At 44.2% G+C, this 18,521-nt stretch overlaps 1 protein-coding gene across 2 annotated transcripts in view; it reads right to left on the bottom strand.

Annotated features, from left to right (window-relative positions):
- HS1BP3 (HCLS1 binding protein 3) overlaps positions 1 to 18,521 on the bottom strand; it is a 54,071-nt gene that overhangs the window by 8,476 nt on the left and 27,074 nt on the right. Inside the window, exons 5-6 of one of the 2 annotated variants that reach the window (XM_037391991.1) lie at positions 4,422 to 4,573; positions 3,526 to 3,727 (exon numbers count right to left, since the gene is read on the bottom strand). In XM_037391991.1, the coding sequence (XP_037247888.1) occupies positions 3,561 to 3,727; positions 4,422 to 4,573 (319 nt within the window). In that variant the 3' untranslated portion in view covers positions 3,526 to 3,560. The remainder of the gene's footprint in view (positions 1 to 3,525; positions 3,728 to 4,421; positions 4,574 to 18,521) is intronic. The other variant, XM_037391990.1, reaches the window with a different exon arrangement.

Genomic DNA, 18,521 nt, shown 5'->3' with positions numbered 1-18,521 from the left:
AAATTAGGTTAATAAGGAAGAAGAGATCAACTGCAGTCCTGTTGCATGAAAACTTAATTTGCACATCTGTGGCCACTGCGTGGATGCAGATGAGAAAATAAGATGGCATGAGAATCTATGATGGGAAAGTTTGCAGGACACTGATTTCTGCAGCGTCTGACTTCTGTTTCTGGCTTAAATGGAAATTAGATGTGAGGAGGAGCTTTGAGAGTGGAGGTAGATGGCTGAATGCATCCAGAAAGAATCATTATCTAGTATGATGTCATCCAGGAAAATGAAGAAAAAAAGAGAAGCCTGATCCTAAATCCATTCCCAAGGATAATTCTTTTAACATCTAGGAAAGGGTTGATCAGATACCCTTTCACCTCACTGCAGTTGGTCACCTTCCACCTTGGAACAGTCAAAAGCAAAGGGACTCAGGACTTCTCAGAAGGGCCTGAGTTCCTTTGTATCCCTGTGGTGAAGAGATAAGCCAAAAAGACTTGGTTACCTCTCCCTCCTTTTCTCAAAGCACATCCCATGAAGGAAGAGTATGACATACTCCTTTTTTTCCTGAAGGCAACATGATGGGACATGACCTTGCTGGTTTCTACCACAGCAATTTACCTCTTTTCCACAAGTTCTGGAAGGACTTGCAACTACAGTCCTCTACAGGCACCTCACTCATGTATTATGGCAGACGTAGTGCTAGGACAGAGTGCCTGCATCTGTAATGCCAGTGGCTCGAGTGAGGTAATTCACTTAGTTTCTCCATCACTATCACTTAATATTTGTTGGTAGGCCAAGAAATTTGTAACCAGTAAAAGGCTGATCAATGGACAGGAAGAGGGAAGATGTTTGTTTGAATGGACATGGATATTTTGCCATAGAAATAAATCTTTCATTAAACTTACAAAGAAATTGGTTCTTCTCAAAGCTTAACACTTGTTAATGTAAAGTAGGTGATTCTATTTAAAATAGTAATTCTCATGTCACTTGAGCAGGTATACACAGAAAGCACAGTCTTCAGTTTGCAATAAGAACATTTATCATATTCTCTTCTCCCTCATGTTGTGACAAGCACAGCCCACGCACATTTTGCAGACTCATTTGTCTCCATAATAGTCTCTTCCTCAAGAGTTACAAGTCACTGCTGGGGATTGACTGCTGTGCTGAGAGTGCTGTGGTGCTACTGCTGCTACAACCACACAGGTACCATAAAGATCACAAAGGACTTGGTTGCTCCTGTGTTCCGCTCTGAACATCATCTCTTTCTCACCTCCCCTTCGGAAGAAAAAGGTTCTACCTTGTCTGCCTTAGGCAGTGCTCTCCTATCTCTGCCTGTGATTCACTGGTAAGTAAATTTTTCAGTAAGTCAGACACTTCTTGAATCTACCACATGCATGTGAACGGACCTGAGGGCTGGGGAGAGACTTCCTCTGTCCCCTTTGGGACAGGAGAGCGATTGTCAACAACTACTGGGCAAAGGCAAGATTTATTCTTAGGCCTCAAAATATACTCAGGCCCCCATGCCAGAGAGATTGCAGGGTTCACCTCATGTTGAAGATTTCTCTCACCACAAAGGGTCACCGCCTGGAAAAGGGACTGTGGCACTGCCCTGCAAGAACATGTAACAACAGTCTGGTTGTAAGGGAAGGTGGGAGATGATTCAAATGTTGTTTCTATGTTTATGAGACCTGACAGTTCTGCTAAGGCTTCCAGCTGAACAGAAAACAAAGTGCATTGTGCATAAGCACTTGAGAAAGTTCAGCTACAGGACTTCAGGTGACTGCAATGAATTTACATAAAGGTGAGGTGAAGTATTCTACTAGGTTAGAACAGCACTGCCACTCCTCTCCTCCCCTTTAACAGCTTCTCCTTTAACCCCAATCACATTGCATTCCATTCACCAGCTCTCTATCATGTGCAGATAACACTGTGAACTAGGTTTATTAGGGTGATTTCAGGGGGTGTTAGGCACCTGAACAGGTCACCAGATCCTGACCTATCTGCTTATACTTCTTGCACAGCCAGGAGTTGCCTCTGGATTCCTGTAGCAACTTTCCCATCAAACTACTTCATTTGCATTTGGACCGTGATGACTTGTCAACTACTGAAAGTGCTGGGACAAGAATAAATGAAAAGTTCTCAAATTTAAGAGAAATGGAATCTTTTCCCATGGGTATCCTTAACCATCTGGGTGTGCTGCTAAGACTGATGACCTCAAACTGATCCAAAAGCATGGTCTATTGGTCTCAGAGCAGACTTCAGAGACCTTTCTCTGCCACAGAGGAAAAGAAAACATATAATTCAAAGGATATTAACATGACAGATGGAGAAGCTCACTGCACTAGTGGACAATAATGCCAGGACTGGACTGGAACAGGCACTTCTAGCTGTAACAATCTGGATCAAGCATTGTGTGCTGAGATTGCTAGCAGAGGAGAAAGCAAACATGAAAATGTTGAAAGCACATACCTGTTTGCTCCCAGTATACCACAGCACTAAATCAGGTCATGTCCTGCCCCATCAGCTTCTATAAACATCAGGTGGGCTGTCAGGATGTAATGGGAGATGGCATCCAACCCAATTTAACCTTTGTTTAAATTAAGTCAGGTATTACCACTGAAATAGTTAGCACCTTTGCATATGTAGAAAGCAATACCTGCAAAACTGCCTGCTTCAGGAGAGGTTTGAAACCACACACAGATTCTCTCTCCTGGGTTTAGTACCTGCTGCGGAAATCATACTTCCTAACAGGAGCTTGTGAGCAAGAATTAGCGCTCAGAGCAGGCTGGCCTCATCATTCACATGCCAGCCTGAGATCCAGAAGGCATGAATCTGACTCTTTACTGCAGCACAGATTCCCTGATGCTGCTGTTCTCTCTGAACATTGCCTTCCTGCTTGATCTCTTGAGGATTAGCAGTGCAGGCAAACTAGCCTTGTGAGAGATACCAGGAATAAAATACATTGTGATGATATGTTCCAGTGCTACACTATCAAGGGGGCAGGTAAGAGCAAGTACATTATTCCCTCCTATGACTCTGAGCTCGAGCCCTCCTTTCCACCAGATTAAAAATTAAAAGCTGGGTGATATTTTAATGAGAGTCTTTTATAGCTGCAGAGGTATGCACAGGATTCTTCCTGGAAGCATGCATGTGCCCATGAGCCACCAGCAGAAAATCATTCCTCTTGTGGCAAGAACCCCTGATTTCAGCTCACTAAAGCTGAATTCCTCTTTGTTTCTCACTTTTCATAATGGAGTCAGTTTTCACCCCCAGGATCGCTTGCAGGAAGCAGAAGTGTCGTGTTAGAAAACAAGGACTAGATGGCATGCCTTGGGCCTCCAAGACCCTTCCTTTACAGTTACAGAATAATACCTTGCACCCTACCTTTCTCAAAGGGTCTTCCTAATTTCTGTTTTAATGCGTGTGATTTCCAAGGTCCATGACACATATCTTACCTTTTACCTGTAAGCATGAGTATTGATTCAGTTAGCATTCAAAGTATTTAAGCCTTTTCAGCTTAAATTTACACAAATTCACCTCTTTGGAAGTCTAAAGAACTTCTCAGATCACCTTCATCCGACAAGACAGATTTGAGATGTGTACCTCAGCAGTTCCTCAGTGTCCTCCTCAGGACCTGTGTTCAGCACATACTCTCTGTTCTTACAGGCAGCTGGCAGCAGCAGTGAGTCACCCAGTCTTACCACCCCACCAAGGTCTGGATTTTCAAATAATTTCAGATCTAGAATGGGGAACCAGAAAATGCTCTAGTTAAATCATGCTATATAACACAATTAATACTAGCTAGTAAATCTGGCTACTGGACCGAAAAAAAAAAGATCATGTAGACAATTTTATTTTTTTTACAGGGACTTCAAATCCACAAGTGCAGTCATTCTTTGCACTCTTAGGACTTGGTAAATCTGCTTTCCTCTTGCACTCAAAAGTAGGTCACATCACTTGTTAGTGTGGCATGAGTGACTGTGGGACAGCCAGCTCCCACTGACCTACAATATCCCAGCCCAAAATGTCAACAGTAAATACCTACATCAGGAGTCCTCAAACTACAGCCCGCGGGCCGGATACGCCCCCCCACCAGGGTCCTCAATCTGGCCCCTGGTATTTACAGAACTCCCCTGCCCCCCCCCCCCCCCCGCCGGGGGTTGGGGGGGAAACCAAGCAGCCGCAGATGACTGCCTGCCACTTCATCCGCGCGCCGGCCCCCTAGTTAAAAAGTTTGAGGACCCCTGACCTACGGGAACTACACATCTTATTTATTCTTTCTGAATGATTCTAGGTGATTTTGAAGATTTGCCTTAACATTCCCAAGTCATTATTTAGCCTGTATACTCTGTATTGCTACACTTTGAAACCTCAGTTATACACATGCTTTAAATAAAACAATCTGTGTATATACAAATATAAACAAGATTTACTCTCTTTCATCTTCTTCCTGGGACCAATTGATGAGAAATCTTTTTCTGGGCCAAAAAGACCTTCATCTGGATCTCCTTCCTCTTCAAAAATCGTTAATTTTGGCTTCTCTTCCTTGGCTGGAGAAGCAGATGCCTTCTTTGGTTTTTTAGTTCTAAAACATAAGAGACAAGAAAGTCAGCTACAATTCTTCATTTAACAAGGAAGATTTATGGCTAGAAAACCCCATAAGCTGAAAATAGATGAAGGCTGGGAAAGGATCAGAGAAAGGTACATAGGCATCTGTTAGTCACTGGCAGGAACAAGATATTGAGCTGCAAACACTGTTGGTCTGACATACTCTACCTGTACTTATGTTTTGTATTCTTAAGAACTATCAAGAAATCCAATGGGAACTGGAAGAGCAGGGCTAACAATGCTGTACTGCACAAACTACCACTCAATCACATTTGTTTTAAGCAGCTTTACTCCTCCCACACAGAAAGCCTAAAATAAGAAAGAAGACCAGTTCCAGCAACACTGTCATAGACAGATAGAAAAGGGATGGCTTGAAAAGCAAAGCACAGGTTGGACCATTGCATTGATCCCTTTGGACAGGTTTTTAAAAACCTTTTTGGCTCCATTTCCTTGCCAGTGCCTGCTGCTGTTTTTGACTGCTGCACACTCCTTTCATAAAGGCGTTAGACACTCCCCTCATCCTCCTCAGAGGAGACATGATATGAAGACTACATCATCTTCAAGTTGAAGCAAGCAGGGACTGGAAGATGCTTGGTTGGACAGACTGCTATTTGCAGAATCTACAAATGTCACTCAGTACTTTCTTGAACTAAGGACTGGATTAACTTCCTCTAAATTTAGTTTTCTAAAATTTGTCAGTGAAACAACATTAATTTTTAGGCTGCTTCTCTACTCAGTGGAAAGAGACATGCACCTCCACAGGACAATTAATCCCGTCTATTTTGAACACATATTTGGATGCACTAAATCTCTGAAAATCTCCTCCTCTTCCCGCTGGCTGGAGATAGAAGCTAAAAAATAGTTTGGATTACAGGCCTCATTTGCATATGGCTCAAACAAGGGGAGCTGAATCCCCCCCCGCAAGAACAGAGTGAAAAGCGTGTGCCTCTTGCTCTTACACCTAGGAGTCATATTCTACCAGATGAAGCTACAAGGCAGCTTTCACAGTAGGGTAGCTTGCGTTATGAGGCAAACCAGATGATATTAAAAAAAAATTTAGAGAACAGGACAAAAAGCTTTGGATGAAAAGTCCAATTCAAACTAAGCTGAAAGACAAGAGTTCCTTAGGACAGTGTTCTTCCTAAGAAACTGCCATATTTCAGAGTTCCTTACTTTTAGCAGTCATGGCCTTGCCATTTCTAAAGTATCCCCTTTGAGTGCCTCTTACAATAGAAGATCTGATCTTCTCCTTCCCAGAGAGCAGGTCAGGTTTCAGCCTAGAGCAAACCCAATTATCAGCACTTAACATGCCATCGTCATCAAAAACTAAGAACAAGGTCAAAAGATTACACATACATTCCAACTACATTAAAGAGTCTTGTAAAATCCTCTTCTGATTATAGCTACACACAAAAGAGTGGAGTCCAGTTACTTCCAGTTATTTTAACAAGTTTATTATCACCAAAATAGAACTCATGGATGATATTACCTGACTACCACCACTTCATCTCTCAGCAATGGGAAATGCTGCGCTTTAGGGGCCTAAGAGCAAGCCCCATGCAGAACTGAAATACACCCTTATTTGGAAATACACCCTATTCAATATACTAAAGGTATCTGCAGTTGTCAACTAATTTGCTGACCTATTTATAAGTCTTTTTAAAGCAGATGAAACTTCCGTGTCTTTTTTTTTTTTAATATATATTCATTATGGATATACCTCAAGTGACTTCTGAATTCCGAGCTACTTTTGAAAGGTCAGCTCCAAGGAACTGCCTCAAACTGAAGCATTTGTAAAAGAGCCTTCTTCCAAAACCTGACAAAATCTAAAGTTATGATACATACAAGCCACACAGCTTTCACCCAGGATTTCTACACAAACTCAGATTCATTGCTTTATTAACTGTGGTAAGAAATCGATCACTCAAATGAACCTAAGTATTAAAGGAAAACGTAAAAAACGAGAGCCATTATCTTGAACAACAAAACCAGAAGAACAGTAAGACTGAGTCTTTCAGAGCTGGCAGATTGATTAAAAATAGAATTAGTAGACACAAATAAATCCAATCTACTGGGGAAGAAGTAACCTTTATTTGCATAATTCATGCCTTGCAAAGTATTATTTGAGAAGTGAATGACAATATAGATGGGGATTTGCAATCCTACAGAATGCCAAAAAGACTTTGACAAGACCCCTCACCCATTCAGAATTACAACAGCTCTCCTGATGTATAACGTCCTGTTATGCCACAGGTACTTACATACATAAGCCAACAAATTTCCAAGCAACAGGTCTCCACCCCAGTGAAGTTAACAAGGAGTTTACTAATAGTTAGCTATTTGCAACAAAAAGTACCAGAAAGGTCGGAAATGTTGATGAAACAGAAGAGAACCATAAAGAGTGTCATAAAGAACACCACTTAAACCAAAATGAAATTAACTGAAAGGTCCTGGTAATAACCCTCTGTTTAGTCTGGCCATCAAACCAGCCACTTACACTGGCTTGCTTTCTGTTTTGCCATGGGACTCCACTGGCGGTTACAGGCACTGGGCCAAACCCAAAGGGCTTGACTGCTACCAGTAGGAACACGAGGAAGTTGTTTTTCTGCCTTCACGTTGTTTCCCCTCCCAACCCTTCTAAGGAAGCCACAGCTGGACTGCCAAGTAATTCCAGCATATCCATACAGGGACTCTGTTGAGGTCAGTCTCTAACTGGGAAACAGGATTCCCACGGTTCTGTATTTAGCTGTGCCAGTCCAGGCTGTGCACTGCTGAGCAGAGGTTAATGGATGAGAAAGGGTGTGTAACAAGTTTGGAGTCTGTCTGAGGTTCTGGTTTCACAATCAGCTTCAGCTGGTCTGAGCGTGTGCCTGCCTGCCCACTCATCCCCTCTCTGTATGTTCAGGCTACCTCCCCATTAACAGGGGACCAGGGACTTCGCTGGAACAGCTGATTGTGAGGACACATGCTGGTAGGCATGCAGAGGAGAAGCTGCAAGGATAGTTAATTCAATGATCATGATGTGCCAGGGTGCAGTAAACTAGTGCAGGGATGCAGAGGCTCTTGGGAAGGCATTTTGAAACTACCCGCATCCAACTGGCAGAAGAGGACCCTTATCATTGCTAATTTTTTGTTGCTGAAACAAGTGAACCTTGGAATATCACTCTACTGAATTTTAAAAATCTTAACAAAAACCAAACCAGCCCTAAAGATGATGTATCCTTTGTTCAGCTTAACCTATTTAGTCATTTGAGCTCACTTCTACACAGAAAGCACTGAGAGAATGACTCAGGTAACACTGTCTTCTGCTCTGAGTCCAAAAGGAGCCAAACTGCTTCATAAGTGACTACAGATAAAGACTAGCTTGCTATCTGACATGGGCCAAAACGGGATGATGAAAAATTAGGGAATATGAATCCACCTAGTCAGGCTGCTGGCACACTTGGAAAATCCAGCTGAGACTCCTGGCTCCCAAATGAATCTCAAATCACCCATGAAAATGTCAACAAAACCCTGTATGCAGGAGACGCTCACTTAACCTAACCCGTTTTGTAAACGCAATACTCATGTTATTGTTTACCAACACAATGTAGGTCACTTGTTTGGCTGCCTCCATGTCTCACTGTAGAAAACAACAATGAGGATGACTAAGACACTCCGAAGTCAGATTTCCAGACCTGTATGTATGACAGCTGTATTTTGAAATCTTGGATCTCCAGACCTCATGCTCGGTGACAAATAGCTTAAACCAAAGGGCTTGTCTTTTGTGCTCAGTACAGACACGAGTCCCTAACCCAGGCTCACTGCTGGGGTTAAAACAGTGAATGTAACTGTTCAGAGTAAATGTAATCTCAGTGCACGGACAAAAATTTTCAGAACTTATTATTCTGAAAATATGACCATCACTTTTTTATAGAAATAAGATTCTACTTATGTAGATGTTACAATAATATTTATGAAGACTTATTCAGAATATACATATTCATATTTTAGAAACCCATGGAATTTACAAGGAAAGAGCTCACACTAATATAAATGGACACCGCAACTCCCACAAATCTATGTTCAGGCTTGAACAACAGAACTACTGCTAAAATAGCAGCAATATTAGCACATCTCCTTGAAAACCATTTCTGAAAAACAAAGAACCTATACACTAGTTCATGCAGAAAACAAAATGTCATCTGCTGCTTTCTTTTCATTCAACAGTGCTCATTTTCCAAAGCTGCCTGATAATAACAGACAGGACAAAAGGGGTCATTCTCATCTGCTTTGGGCAAGGGATGCCAAATAGAAATTCTAAGCCCGTCAGCTCAACACAGCCTGACTGCTAAGCATTAAGCAACTGTGACAAGTGCTGGCCGCAGGGATATTTTACCTCACACAGTAATTTTTTCTTGTGGACATCACAGTAACTTGCAGTGTTTTAAATGGCCCTGGCATGTCCCAAAGTAAGATAATGCATGATAGACAGAATATATCTCCTATTAGAAATCACTAGGAAGAAGAATATTCAATTGCAGGCAATATCTCTCTTGTTTGCAGCCCCCAGATTAGGCCTGCTTTGGACTATTGTGTCAGCAGAGCAACAGATGGAAAGAAAGCCTGAAGGAATAGATTTTCAGGTCCCATCTAGGGGCCTGCTTTTGTGGAGAGATTTTTCTGAAGGGCTCAGCACTCAGGAGTACCTGTTCTTCCTAAAAGAAGCCAAGCTGGTTTTATAATCTGTCCTTAAGCTTTCTGATTATATCCTTTTTCAGTATAATTTGAAAACAGACAACAAGATCACAGACAGACGACTTTTGTTTAGTGTACAGCTCATTACAATAATCATAATACGGAAAGATTTCCTAAAAAGTTTTCAACTAAGTAACTAATAAAGCACACAGGCACTCATGTGTCTGGCAAGGGAACAAGGGTTACAGAGTAGATTGCAAAGAAAGAAAATTAACATAAAAGAAATTTCTTTATCGTTTTCCTTTGATTTTCTAGACTAAATCAGAATGTGAGAGTTGCTGAAACAAGTTAAGGACAATGAAAGATAAGTTTCAAATTACAATCATGACTAAATTAAACCACAGCAAGGACACAAAGACAGGCGTAATAAAGTTGCCAATAACGATGTGAAAAAGCCAAAAATACTCACTACTATTTTGTGTTTCATCTGCAAAGCAGAATAATGGTACTTTCACGGTTTCTGACAACAGTGAAATAGTTCTTATCCTAATACTCATGTTAACGATGCACATTTTCAAACATGCAATACCAGATAATGTGCCCTAACATGTTTTGGAAAAAACTTGCCAGGCATCTTTCTGCACCCTGGATATAACTACTCAACATGTTTTAGAATTTCAGGGATGTTACAGAGGGCTAAAAATAAAGCTATTTTAGAAACTAGAAAAAAGTTACAAAAGTACAACACAAAGAAGTAGGGGCTGGTGAGCATTGCCTTGATGCTTGGTAAGGTTAATGAAAGGCAGATAAAAAAGCATTCATTACTAAAGTCTTGCCAGACTCATGCTGCTGTTTTCCTTTTATAAGCCTATGGACGGTTAATAAAGATATCTTATCAAAGGACTGACACAGCAGTCCTGAGACCTTCCACCGTTTTCTTCCAAAGCAGGGACCAAGACAATGGGAAGCTCCTATCCTTTGCTCCTGCAGACAGGGATGTCACTGCAGCATTGCAGGTATCTGCTTCTCTGTAGAGAGAGGACCTGAGCTATCTCTGCATTAACTTTGGCACTCAGATGCCTCAAGCAAGGAGGGACGAAACCAGAATTCTTTCTTTTTGGTTCTTCTCCATGTCTTTCATGGGATGAGAAGGAGAGAATATTATGCCTTGCTGTTCAGTCTACGAATTAGTAAAAGAGCTACAAGGCAAGCATGATGATGGCAGCATCAGGGCTTGGTGTACACCAGCTTCTATTATGCCCTTAATACTCTATTTGCACGTTTGGCAGTACTTGATTTCAAACTGACAGAAGGAGAGAAACATTGATTTTTGCTCTGTTTCCCTCTTCTGGAGCACATTCTCTTTTCCCTGTGCCTAGTCCTTGCAATTTCTGCTCCACATCATCCTTTTCATCCCCCTTTTCATCCCTCCTCAATCCATTTCCCCAAATTTATGGCCAGTATCAGACACCTCCAGAATCTGGAATATTGCTTATTCTCTAAACTGACAATTAGGCCTCCTTGTCATCTTCAGCCTGCTTCTCCCCCCATTGGCATCATGTACCTTTTACCCTCCAGACCTCTATCCTGGACTCTTCTTTTTCTGTTTTATCTCCAAAGATTACTACTATTGGTCAAATTATGCTTCTGAAAAAGACCACAGGCTGTAACTGAAGGAGAAACAGAAAGCTGCAATGGGAAAGTGGGAAAATGCAGAAGGGAGGGTAAGGGAAAAAAGGGATGAAATTAAGCAGAGGTAACAGTAGGTAAGTTAGCGAAGCAAGAGGAAGTTAAGAGGCTGAAGCTGATCACAAATGATAACCACCTGTACCTGCTGACCACACAAAATAAACAAGGATGTTTACCAGTCAGTTTTCAATAAAAGACAAAAGTCATGTTAAATCTTAAATAAACAGAAAATCTTTCTGCAGAAAGGAAGCTTTATCAGGAAAAAAACTAGGAGGAACAGTTTGGACTTAACAAACTCTGCCAGACATTATTCCTTGATCTATTTCCTTTCAGGTCACTATTCAAGCTAATGGAGTTACTTCCAGGAATAGGCCTTAGCTTTGTGTTTTGACCCTATAAAAATTATACTCTAAGAAAAAAAATCCATCCTCTTACACTAATTAATAATTGTTACAGGTCTGTAGCTTGAAAGACAATAAATTCTTGGGCAAGTACTGCGTTGCATGCCTGTAAAGTGATGTCTAGTGCCGTATAACGCAATAAAATGTGCGACATGACAAGAATATAAATATGACAACTGTAATGAAATCAACCTGCCAATATTGTCCCTTTATGAGACATTCTTCACAAAATGTCCTGAGCAGCTTCACAATCTAAGTCAACCAAGCTGAAACAAACAGGGTGTGAAAAAACTAGCTAGTGAGCATGTTATCTGCCACACACTCAACAGATTCAGGAGCAAACACACAAAAAAAAGAAAGCCTCACAAATAGGAAACTGATGGTACCGAAAGTATCCAGCATTGTGGCAATAGTTCTTACAACTAGCAAGTAAAAGTGACAAATGCAAACAGCGACCATTTTGGAGAAGCGTCTGGCTTCTTCAACAACTGTGAAAAAAGCCAAACAAACACATGAACATACCACTGTAGGTTCTTGTTAGACATTTGCATAATTTCTGAAAAAACACTGAACACCTGAATAGTTCATGCCTCATTTCCAGAAGTGTTGGGCACTCACACCTCTAAATAATAGAAACACAGAGAATGGTTTGGGTTGGAAGGGCCCTTTTCAAAGGTCCAAGTCCACCTAGACCAATCCCCCTTGCCACAGGCAGGAACACCTTCCACTAGACCAGGTTGCTTAAAGCCTCATCCAGCCTGGCCTTGAACACTGCCAGGGATGGGGCACCCACAGCTTCTCTGGGCAACCTGTGCCACTGTCTCATCATCGAATCATTTAGGTTGGAGAAGACCTCTGAGACCACCAAGTCCAACCTTTAACTGTCAAGTCCATCACTAAACCATGTCCCTAAGTGCCACATCTACATGTCTTTTAAATCCCTCCAGGGATGCTGATTCCACCATGTCCCTGGGCAGCCTGTTCAATGCTTGACCACCCTTTCAGTGAAGACATTTTTCCTAATATCCAATGTAAACCTCCCCTGATGTAACTTGCAGCTGTTTCCTCTTGTCCTGGGAGAAGCGACTGACTCCCACCTGCCTACAGCCTCCTTTCAGGTAGTTGCAGAGAGCGGTAAGGTCCCCCCTCAGCCTCCTTTTCTCCAGGTTAAACCACCCCAGTTCCCTCAGCAACTCTTCATCAGACTTGTGCTCCAGACCCTTCACCGGCTTTGTTGCCAGTCTCTGGACACGCTCCAGCACCTCAGTGTCTCTCTTGAAGTGAGGGGCCCAAAACTGAACACAGGATTCGAGGTGCAGCCTCACCAGTGCTGAGTACAGGGGGACGATCACTGCCGTAGTTCTGCTGACCACACCATTTTGGATACAAGACAGGATGCTCTGGGCCTTCTTGGCCACCTGGGCACACTGCTGGCTCACGTTTAGCTGGCTGTAGGCCAGCACCCCCAGGTCCTTTTCCACCAGGCAATATTGTAAAAAAGTTCTTCCTTACATCCAATCTAAACTATCCTCTTTCAGTTTTAAACTGAAAGTTTTAAAGTTGTCCTGTCACTATAGGTCTTGGTAAAGTCAAATCAGCAGGACTTGCAACTGCTTGGTACCTCCTCCCAAGGACAGGCAACCTAACTGTTCCACATCTACTATATAAAGATTTAATTCTGTGTTACCTGATATTTATCTCCTTGCAAACAAAATGTAATTATATCCAGCAGCATCTCCTGCCACCTACGTTTGACAGCCTCACAGGCTCATATTGTGCTCCTCAGGAGGAGACCATTCCCCCTGTCCTGCTGCCTCACATGAATTTCCTCCTCATGGCATGCGAAAGTAGAATGGGTACAAGAACCCAGACTGTGGGCACAACTCCAGTTTTCATCTGCCTGTGAACAGAAAAGCCTCAAACAGGTAATGCAACAAAGAGATGTTGTTTGCATCAAAAACCTCTGGCCTCTCTAATCCCAAAGGCTCCCCGTAAAACTCTGTCTGAAGGGCACCCTTCTTTTTTTTTGCCTGGTACCTGCACAAATCCACCCACAACCTACAGAAAACCTCTAACAAACTGCAAATGATGTTCCAGTCTAAAATTTTGCCTGACATACCTGTCACACCACATCTAGAGTGTTTATGAAAGCCAGAGGAGGGATAGTTACCAAGGCAGTGAGCAGATTCCATCAACAGCCAAGCAGGATTTGCACTCAAGAGGCAGACTGCTTCAAAAGCGCAGTGTCTTGACTGCTCCATGATACAGCCCAAGGAGGGAAGATGGGGCTGAGCCTGGTTCCCCACTGCCTTACCCCCCCCCCACACTTCTTGCTGTTCACAGAGGTCACTTTTTTCTCTTGGCTGCACCATGGGTAAAATAAACCTCTCACTGCAACACAGAGATGGCTCCACAGGAAATAAAATACAAAAGGACACAGTGAGACATTGTCAGAGCTAAATGATACCGCTGTTGCAGATGGAGCCCCATGCTCTGCCTGCTGCCTCTCCTGCTGATGACGAGATCAAAACCTCTTCCATAAAAAGAAAATGCAGCTTTCCTGTCTAGAGGTTTCTTGTGTGTTTTTTGTTTGTTTGGGTTTTGTTGTGTTTTTTTTTAACAGAGGTAAGATAAAATTGCTCTGGGTAAAATATTCCCTAGACCATGGATATACCTACTGCGTGAAGCAATTCCACTTCTGATGTTGCAGACACTGCTGGAGGTCAAACAGTCACACCAGGAATCACCAGAGACATACAACTCTCCCTCCTAAGCAAGATACTGAGGCTCTGCAGAGGCAGCTGCCAAGGGGCTTCTTTCTGCTGCAAGCAGAAAAATAGCTGACATAGTTCTGCATTTTTTTAATTGGATTCCTATTTACGTTTTTATCACTAACTGGCCTGATTTCTCAGCACACAGGCTTTTGGAACATAAGTAATTTCAGGGGCTGGGCACTGAGCTCAGTGCACACAACAGCTGGCTGTCATGCTGAATGGATGGGTTCAAGTGGGGAAGCACTGTGAGCCCTTTGCGGAGCACAGCAAGGCTGGGGGCTGAATCACAGAAACCTGATAAATGCAAACAATCCACAAACACGTGACGGAAGAAGTAAGTAGTCTTTACAAGTGGTTTTGGCTTACACATGAGATCCAGCTCAGCACTGGTGTTATTTAACAGCCATGACAATATTCTAAAATCATAACCAAAATAATTCCTCTCATATTGGCAAAAAATCTCTCAGAGCTCAGCTCACCCAGAGCAACACTTGCTATTCCCAAAGCACTCTTCAGAAATGGCAGATGGACAATCTCAGCGAAGCCTTCAACGAGCATCTCTTATCCCCAGAAAATTATGACTTGACGTAAGTGACACAAGCCTGCAGATCTACCCAACTGATTCATTGCAGACCCTGCTCCTTGCTCCTGCGTAGCTACCTGATGATCTGCTACTGCCAGCCACCCCCCTTGGGGCTGGCTAGATTAGAAATGCTGAAGATTCCTGTGCTGCAAAGGATGCAGCAGGGAAAATGGATCAGGGAACACAGACTGTTGGTTGAAATGCTGGCAAACATCTCAGGTTCTCAAATGCTAGGCTCTCAAATGCTAGACTCTGTGAGACCTTAGGCTTGTGCAGGGACAAAAAGCAGCAAATGAATAGTGTTCTGTTAGCTCAAGGAGAGCTCTTTGCAGGATTAGCTTCTGTTGCCTCATGGTGTGATCTTGGGCAAGTAACTTGATCCTTTGGGCCAGTTTGCTGACTCAAATCCTAAATGGACTCAAAGTATGTTAAAGTATATGTTATTTTACATTAGTGGAGAATCTTGTGCAACTAAGCCATCTAGTAAATAGGAGAGATGTGAGAAATTAACTGAGATTTATGAAGGGGGATCTCTTGTTGAATACACAGAGGGAGCAGAAATTATATCGCTAATCCCTGTGAGTAGGAGGGACTAGTGGAAAAATGAAGAAATGACGCTGATGACAGCAGGGGAGTAGCAACTACAAATAACTGCTCAATGTTTTAAGATTCTACTCCCTGCTGTTACAGCGGCTGTGGCAGTGCTGGAGGAAAGAGTGATGATTTCAGACAGAAAACACAGACCCAGGACATTTCAGGATCTGGATCCATAAGAAGAAATGCTACAGACCTTTTACATGCCACATGGCTAGGACAGAGAACCAACACCACAGGATCAGTGTGGCTGTAAACATATAGTACATCAAACATAGCCAAAGTGCCAGGTGCTGATTCATGCAGCTGCCTTATGCCCTTCGCCAAGCCCCTCCATGCTTCCCACCCAGCTCCTATCTACAGCTCCTGGCCCCAGTCCTGTCTCTGTTCATTTCCTTTGTACCACCAAGGGACAATGCTGGTGCCTGCTGTATTGCATTTGGGTGGCAAGGTTTTGGTATCGGGGGGCTACATGGGTGGCTTCTGTGAAAAGATTCTAGAAGCTTCCCCTACATCCAATGGCGCCAATGCCAGCCAGCTACAAGATGGACCCGCTGCTGGCCAAGGCCAAGCCCATCAGTAACAGTGGTAGCGCCTCTAGGAAGCATATTTAAGACAGGGGGGAAAAAACCTGCATAACTGCAGCCTGGGGAGCGAGGAATGAGAATGCGTGAGAGCCGCAGCCCTGCAGCCCCCAGGCCAGGGCAGGAGGAGGCCGGGGGGCTCCAGGCGCCGCGGCAGAGGCTCCCCCCAGCCCGCGGCGCAGCCCCCGGCGGGGCAGGCTGTGCCCCCAGCCCACGGAGCCCCCGGGGGGCAGCTCCCCCCCCGCAGCCCGGCAGGGCCCCACGCCGGGGCAGGGGGTGCCCGAGGGAGGCTGTGACCCGCGGGCAGCCCGCGCTGGAGCAGCTCCGGGCAGGGCCCGTGGCCCCGCGGGGAGAGGAGCCCGGGCCGGGGCCGGGCTGCGGGCAGGGCCGGTGCCCCCGCGGGGACCCGCGCCGGGGCCGGCCGGGCCTGAGGGGCTGCGCCCCGCGGGGGGACCCACGGCGGGGCAGATGAAGAGTGTGAAGAGCCTTCCCCTGAGGGGGAAGGAGTGGCAGAGATGTGATGGCTGGACTGCAGCCCCTGTTCCACATCCCCCTGCACTGCTGGCAGCGAGGAGATATAGAAATCAGGGGTGAAGTTGAGCCCAGGAAGAAGGAAGGGGTGTGGAGAAGGTGTTTACGATTTAGTTTTTATTTCAATTATCCTACTGATTTGACTGGTAATAAATGAAAATAATTTTCCCCATGTCAAGTCTGTTTTGCCCATGACAGTAATTGGCGAGTGATGGCTCCCTGCCCTTATCCCAGCCCACGAGCCTCTCATTGCATTTTCTCCCCCCAGCCCAGCTGAGGGGGGCAGTGACAGCGCAGCTGTGGTGGGCACTTGGCATACAGCCAAGGTCAACCCACCACAGTTGCCTGTGGTGTCTCCAGGGAAGAGAAGGCTTTTGAGGCTGCCTGCCTTCCCATGACTAGCAGAATTCCACAGCAGAGATGCAATGAGCACAGGAGGCAGCACATACGCACCTATCCTGCTGAAAAAGACAGCTGGGGCAGGACTGTATCCATACTATAAAACACTTAGTCTTGGTCTTCCCTTTCTCTTTGTGGTGACTTGGATTTCCTATTTATTCTGCGCCTGATTTTCAGTTCAAAGTGCTTGAAATAATGTGAGGGTTGTGCTACAACATGCCTTGGGCACAGAACAAAGGCATGTGGTGGTGTTTGAAGGAGCAAACCTTGATGAGATACTGCCAAAGGACTGTGTACGGAGACAAACTTGATGCAGTCCTCTCAACATCATCACCTTTTGGAGGGGGTCCTGGGTACCAGCCCCACCCAGGAAAAACAGATAAGCCACCTTTCACCACCCAGATAGAGCAACTAAAACAATGCTTATTGCTAATAGGCTGCAATGTTTGGATAGCCCCCAAAACCCTCACAACCTTTCAGAATTCACTCTTTCTGCACCACTATGTGACAGGGCATGCCAGCACTCTTCTTTTACAGATTGGGAACAAACACAATCCTGAAAACCAGAAGTGAACTGTCTGCAGCCTAAACAGGATGTCTTTGAAAAGACGAATTGAAACTAATTCCCCTGAGACCTTGGCCAGCAGCTCTGGACCATATTCTTCTCCTTCCCGTTTGAGCATCCTGCATTGTGTGGCACTGCCCTTGTCTCTTGGCAGCACCACTGAGCAAATAAAAACAACTCCAGTGAGGTCAGGGTTTGCTGTAAAAGCCCCTGAGGGAGGAAATGAGGGTTAGCCCTCAGGAGCCTCTTAAGAATGCATTTGCTTTTTTCATATTACATGAACAGCCGGGGCCATGGCTCTATCACTCATAGCCAAGACAAAAAAGATGGATGACACAGGAACAAGTTTCCAGGACAAGACTGTTATACACAGCAACAGCCTATGCTGGCTGATAACCCATCACACAGATGAGAAGTGAGACACCTTTAGCAAATGGGTCTAGATAATGTTGTAAGTTGGTTTTGAGGGCATGACACCATGTTTTGTATTTAATGATGCCTTCAAGAATGCCTTCAATGCTATTACAGACAAAAAGCAATAAAGTAAAGAAGAGAGAAGCTTGGAAATCTTCCATCAAGCCACTCTGACCAGTTTGTGTATTGTGCCAAATAAGTAGCAGTTATTACAGAAAATCATGGTTCAGAGATGAGACCTCAGAAAATAGCCTATACTAGCAAAACCCCAAGTCAAAGACCTTTTCCTAGATAAATGACACACCATGGTTCACACCCACACAACTGAACTCTGTTATACGTCAGAACAAGCTGGCTGCACCCCTGCAGTCCTAGGCTAGCTCCTGAGCTGTGCCCACCATCACCAAAAAAAAGAGTCCTAGCTGATAGGAACCACAGCAGCCAGCTACATACTTGCTGCAAAACGTCCTTGGTGTTTTATGATCACAGAGCATCCTTAAGTGCCAAGGCATATGCTCAGCACCACCCGCACCAAGAAAAGCCTTGTTACAGGGCCCCAGTGGCTCCAATCCTGACTCCCAAATGTGCACCTTCTTCAAGTTGCCCTGTAAATAAAGCCAACATCTATACTAGCAGATAACATGGTCAGGGCTTGGGCTGAGACAATGGTACACAGCATCTGTCTTGTGAGTTTGTAGCATGCTCCCTGGCATG

This window comes from Falco rusticolus, chromosome 6 (assembly GCF_015220075.1).
Source record: "Falco rusticolus isolate bFalRus1 chromosome 6, bFalRus1.pri, whole genome shotgun sequence".
Classification (NCBI taxonomy): domain Eukaryota; kingdom Metazoa; phylum Chordata; class Aves; order Falconiformes; family Falconidae; genus Falco; species Falco rusticolus.
This window is presented reverse-complemented; position numbering and strand designations above follow the sequence as displayed.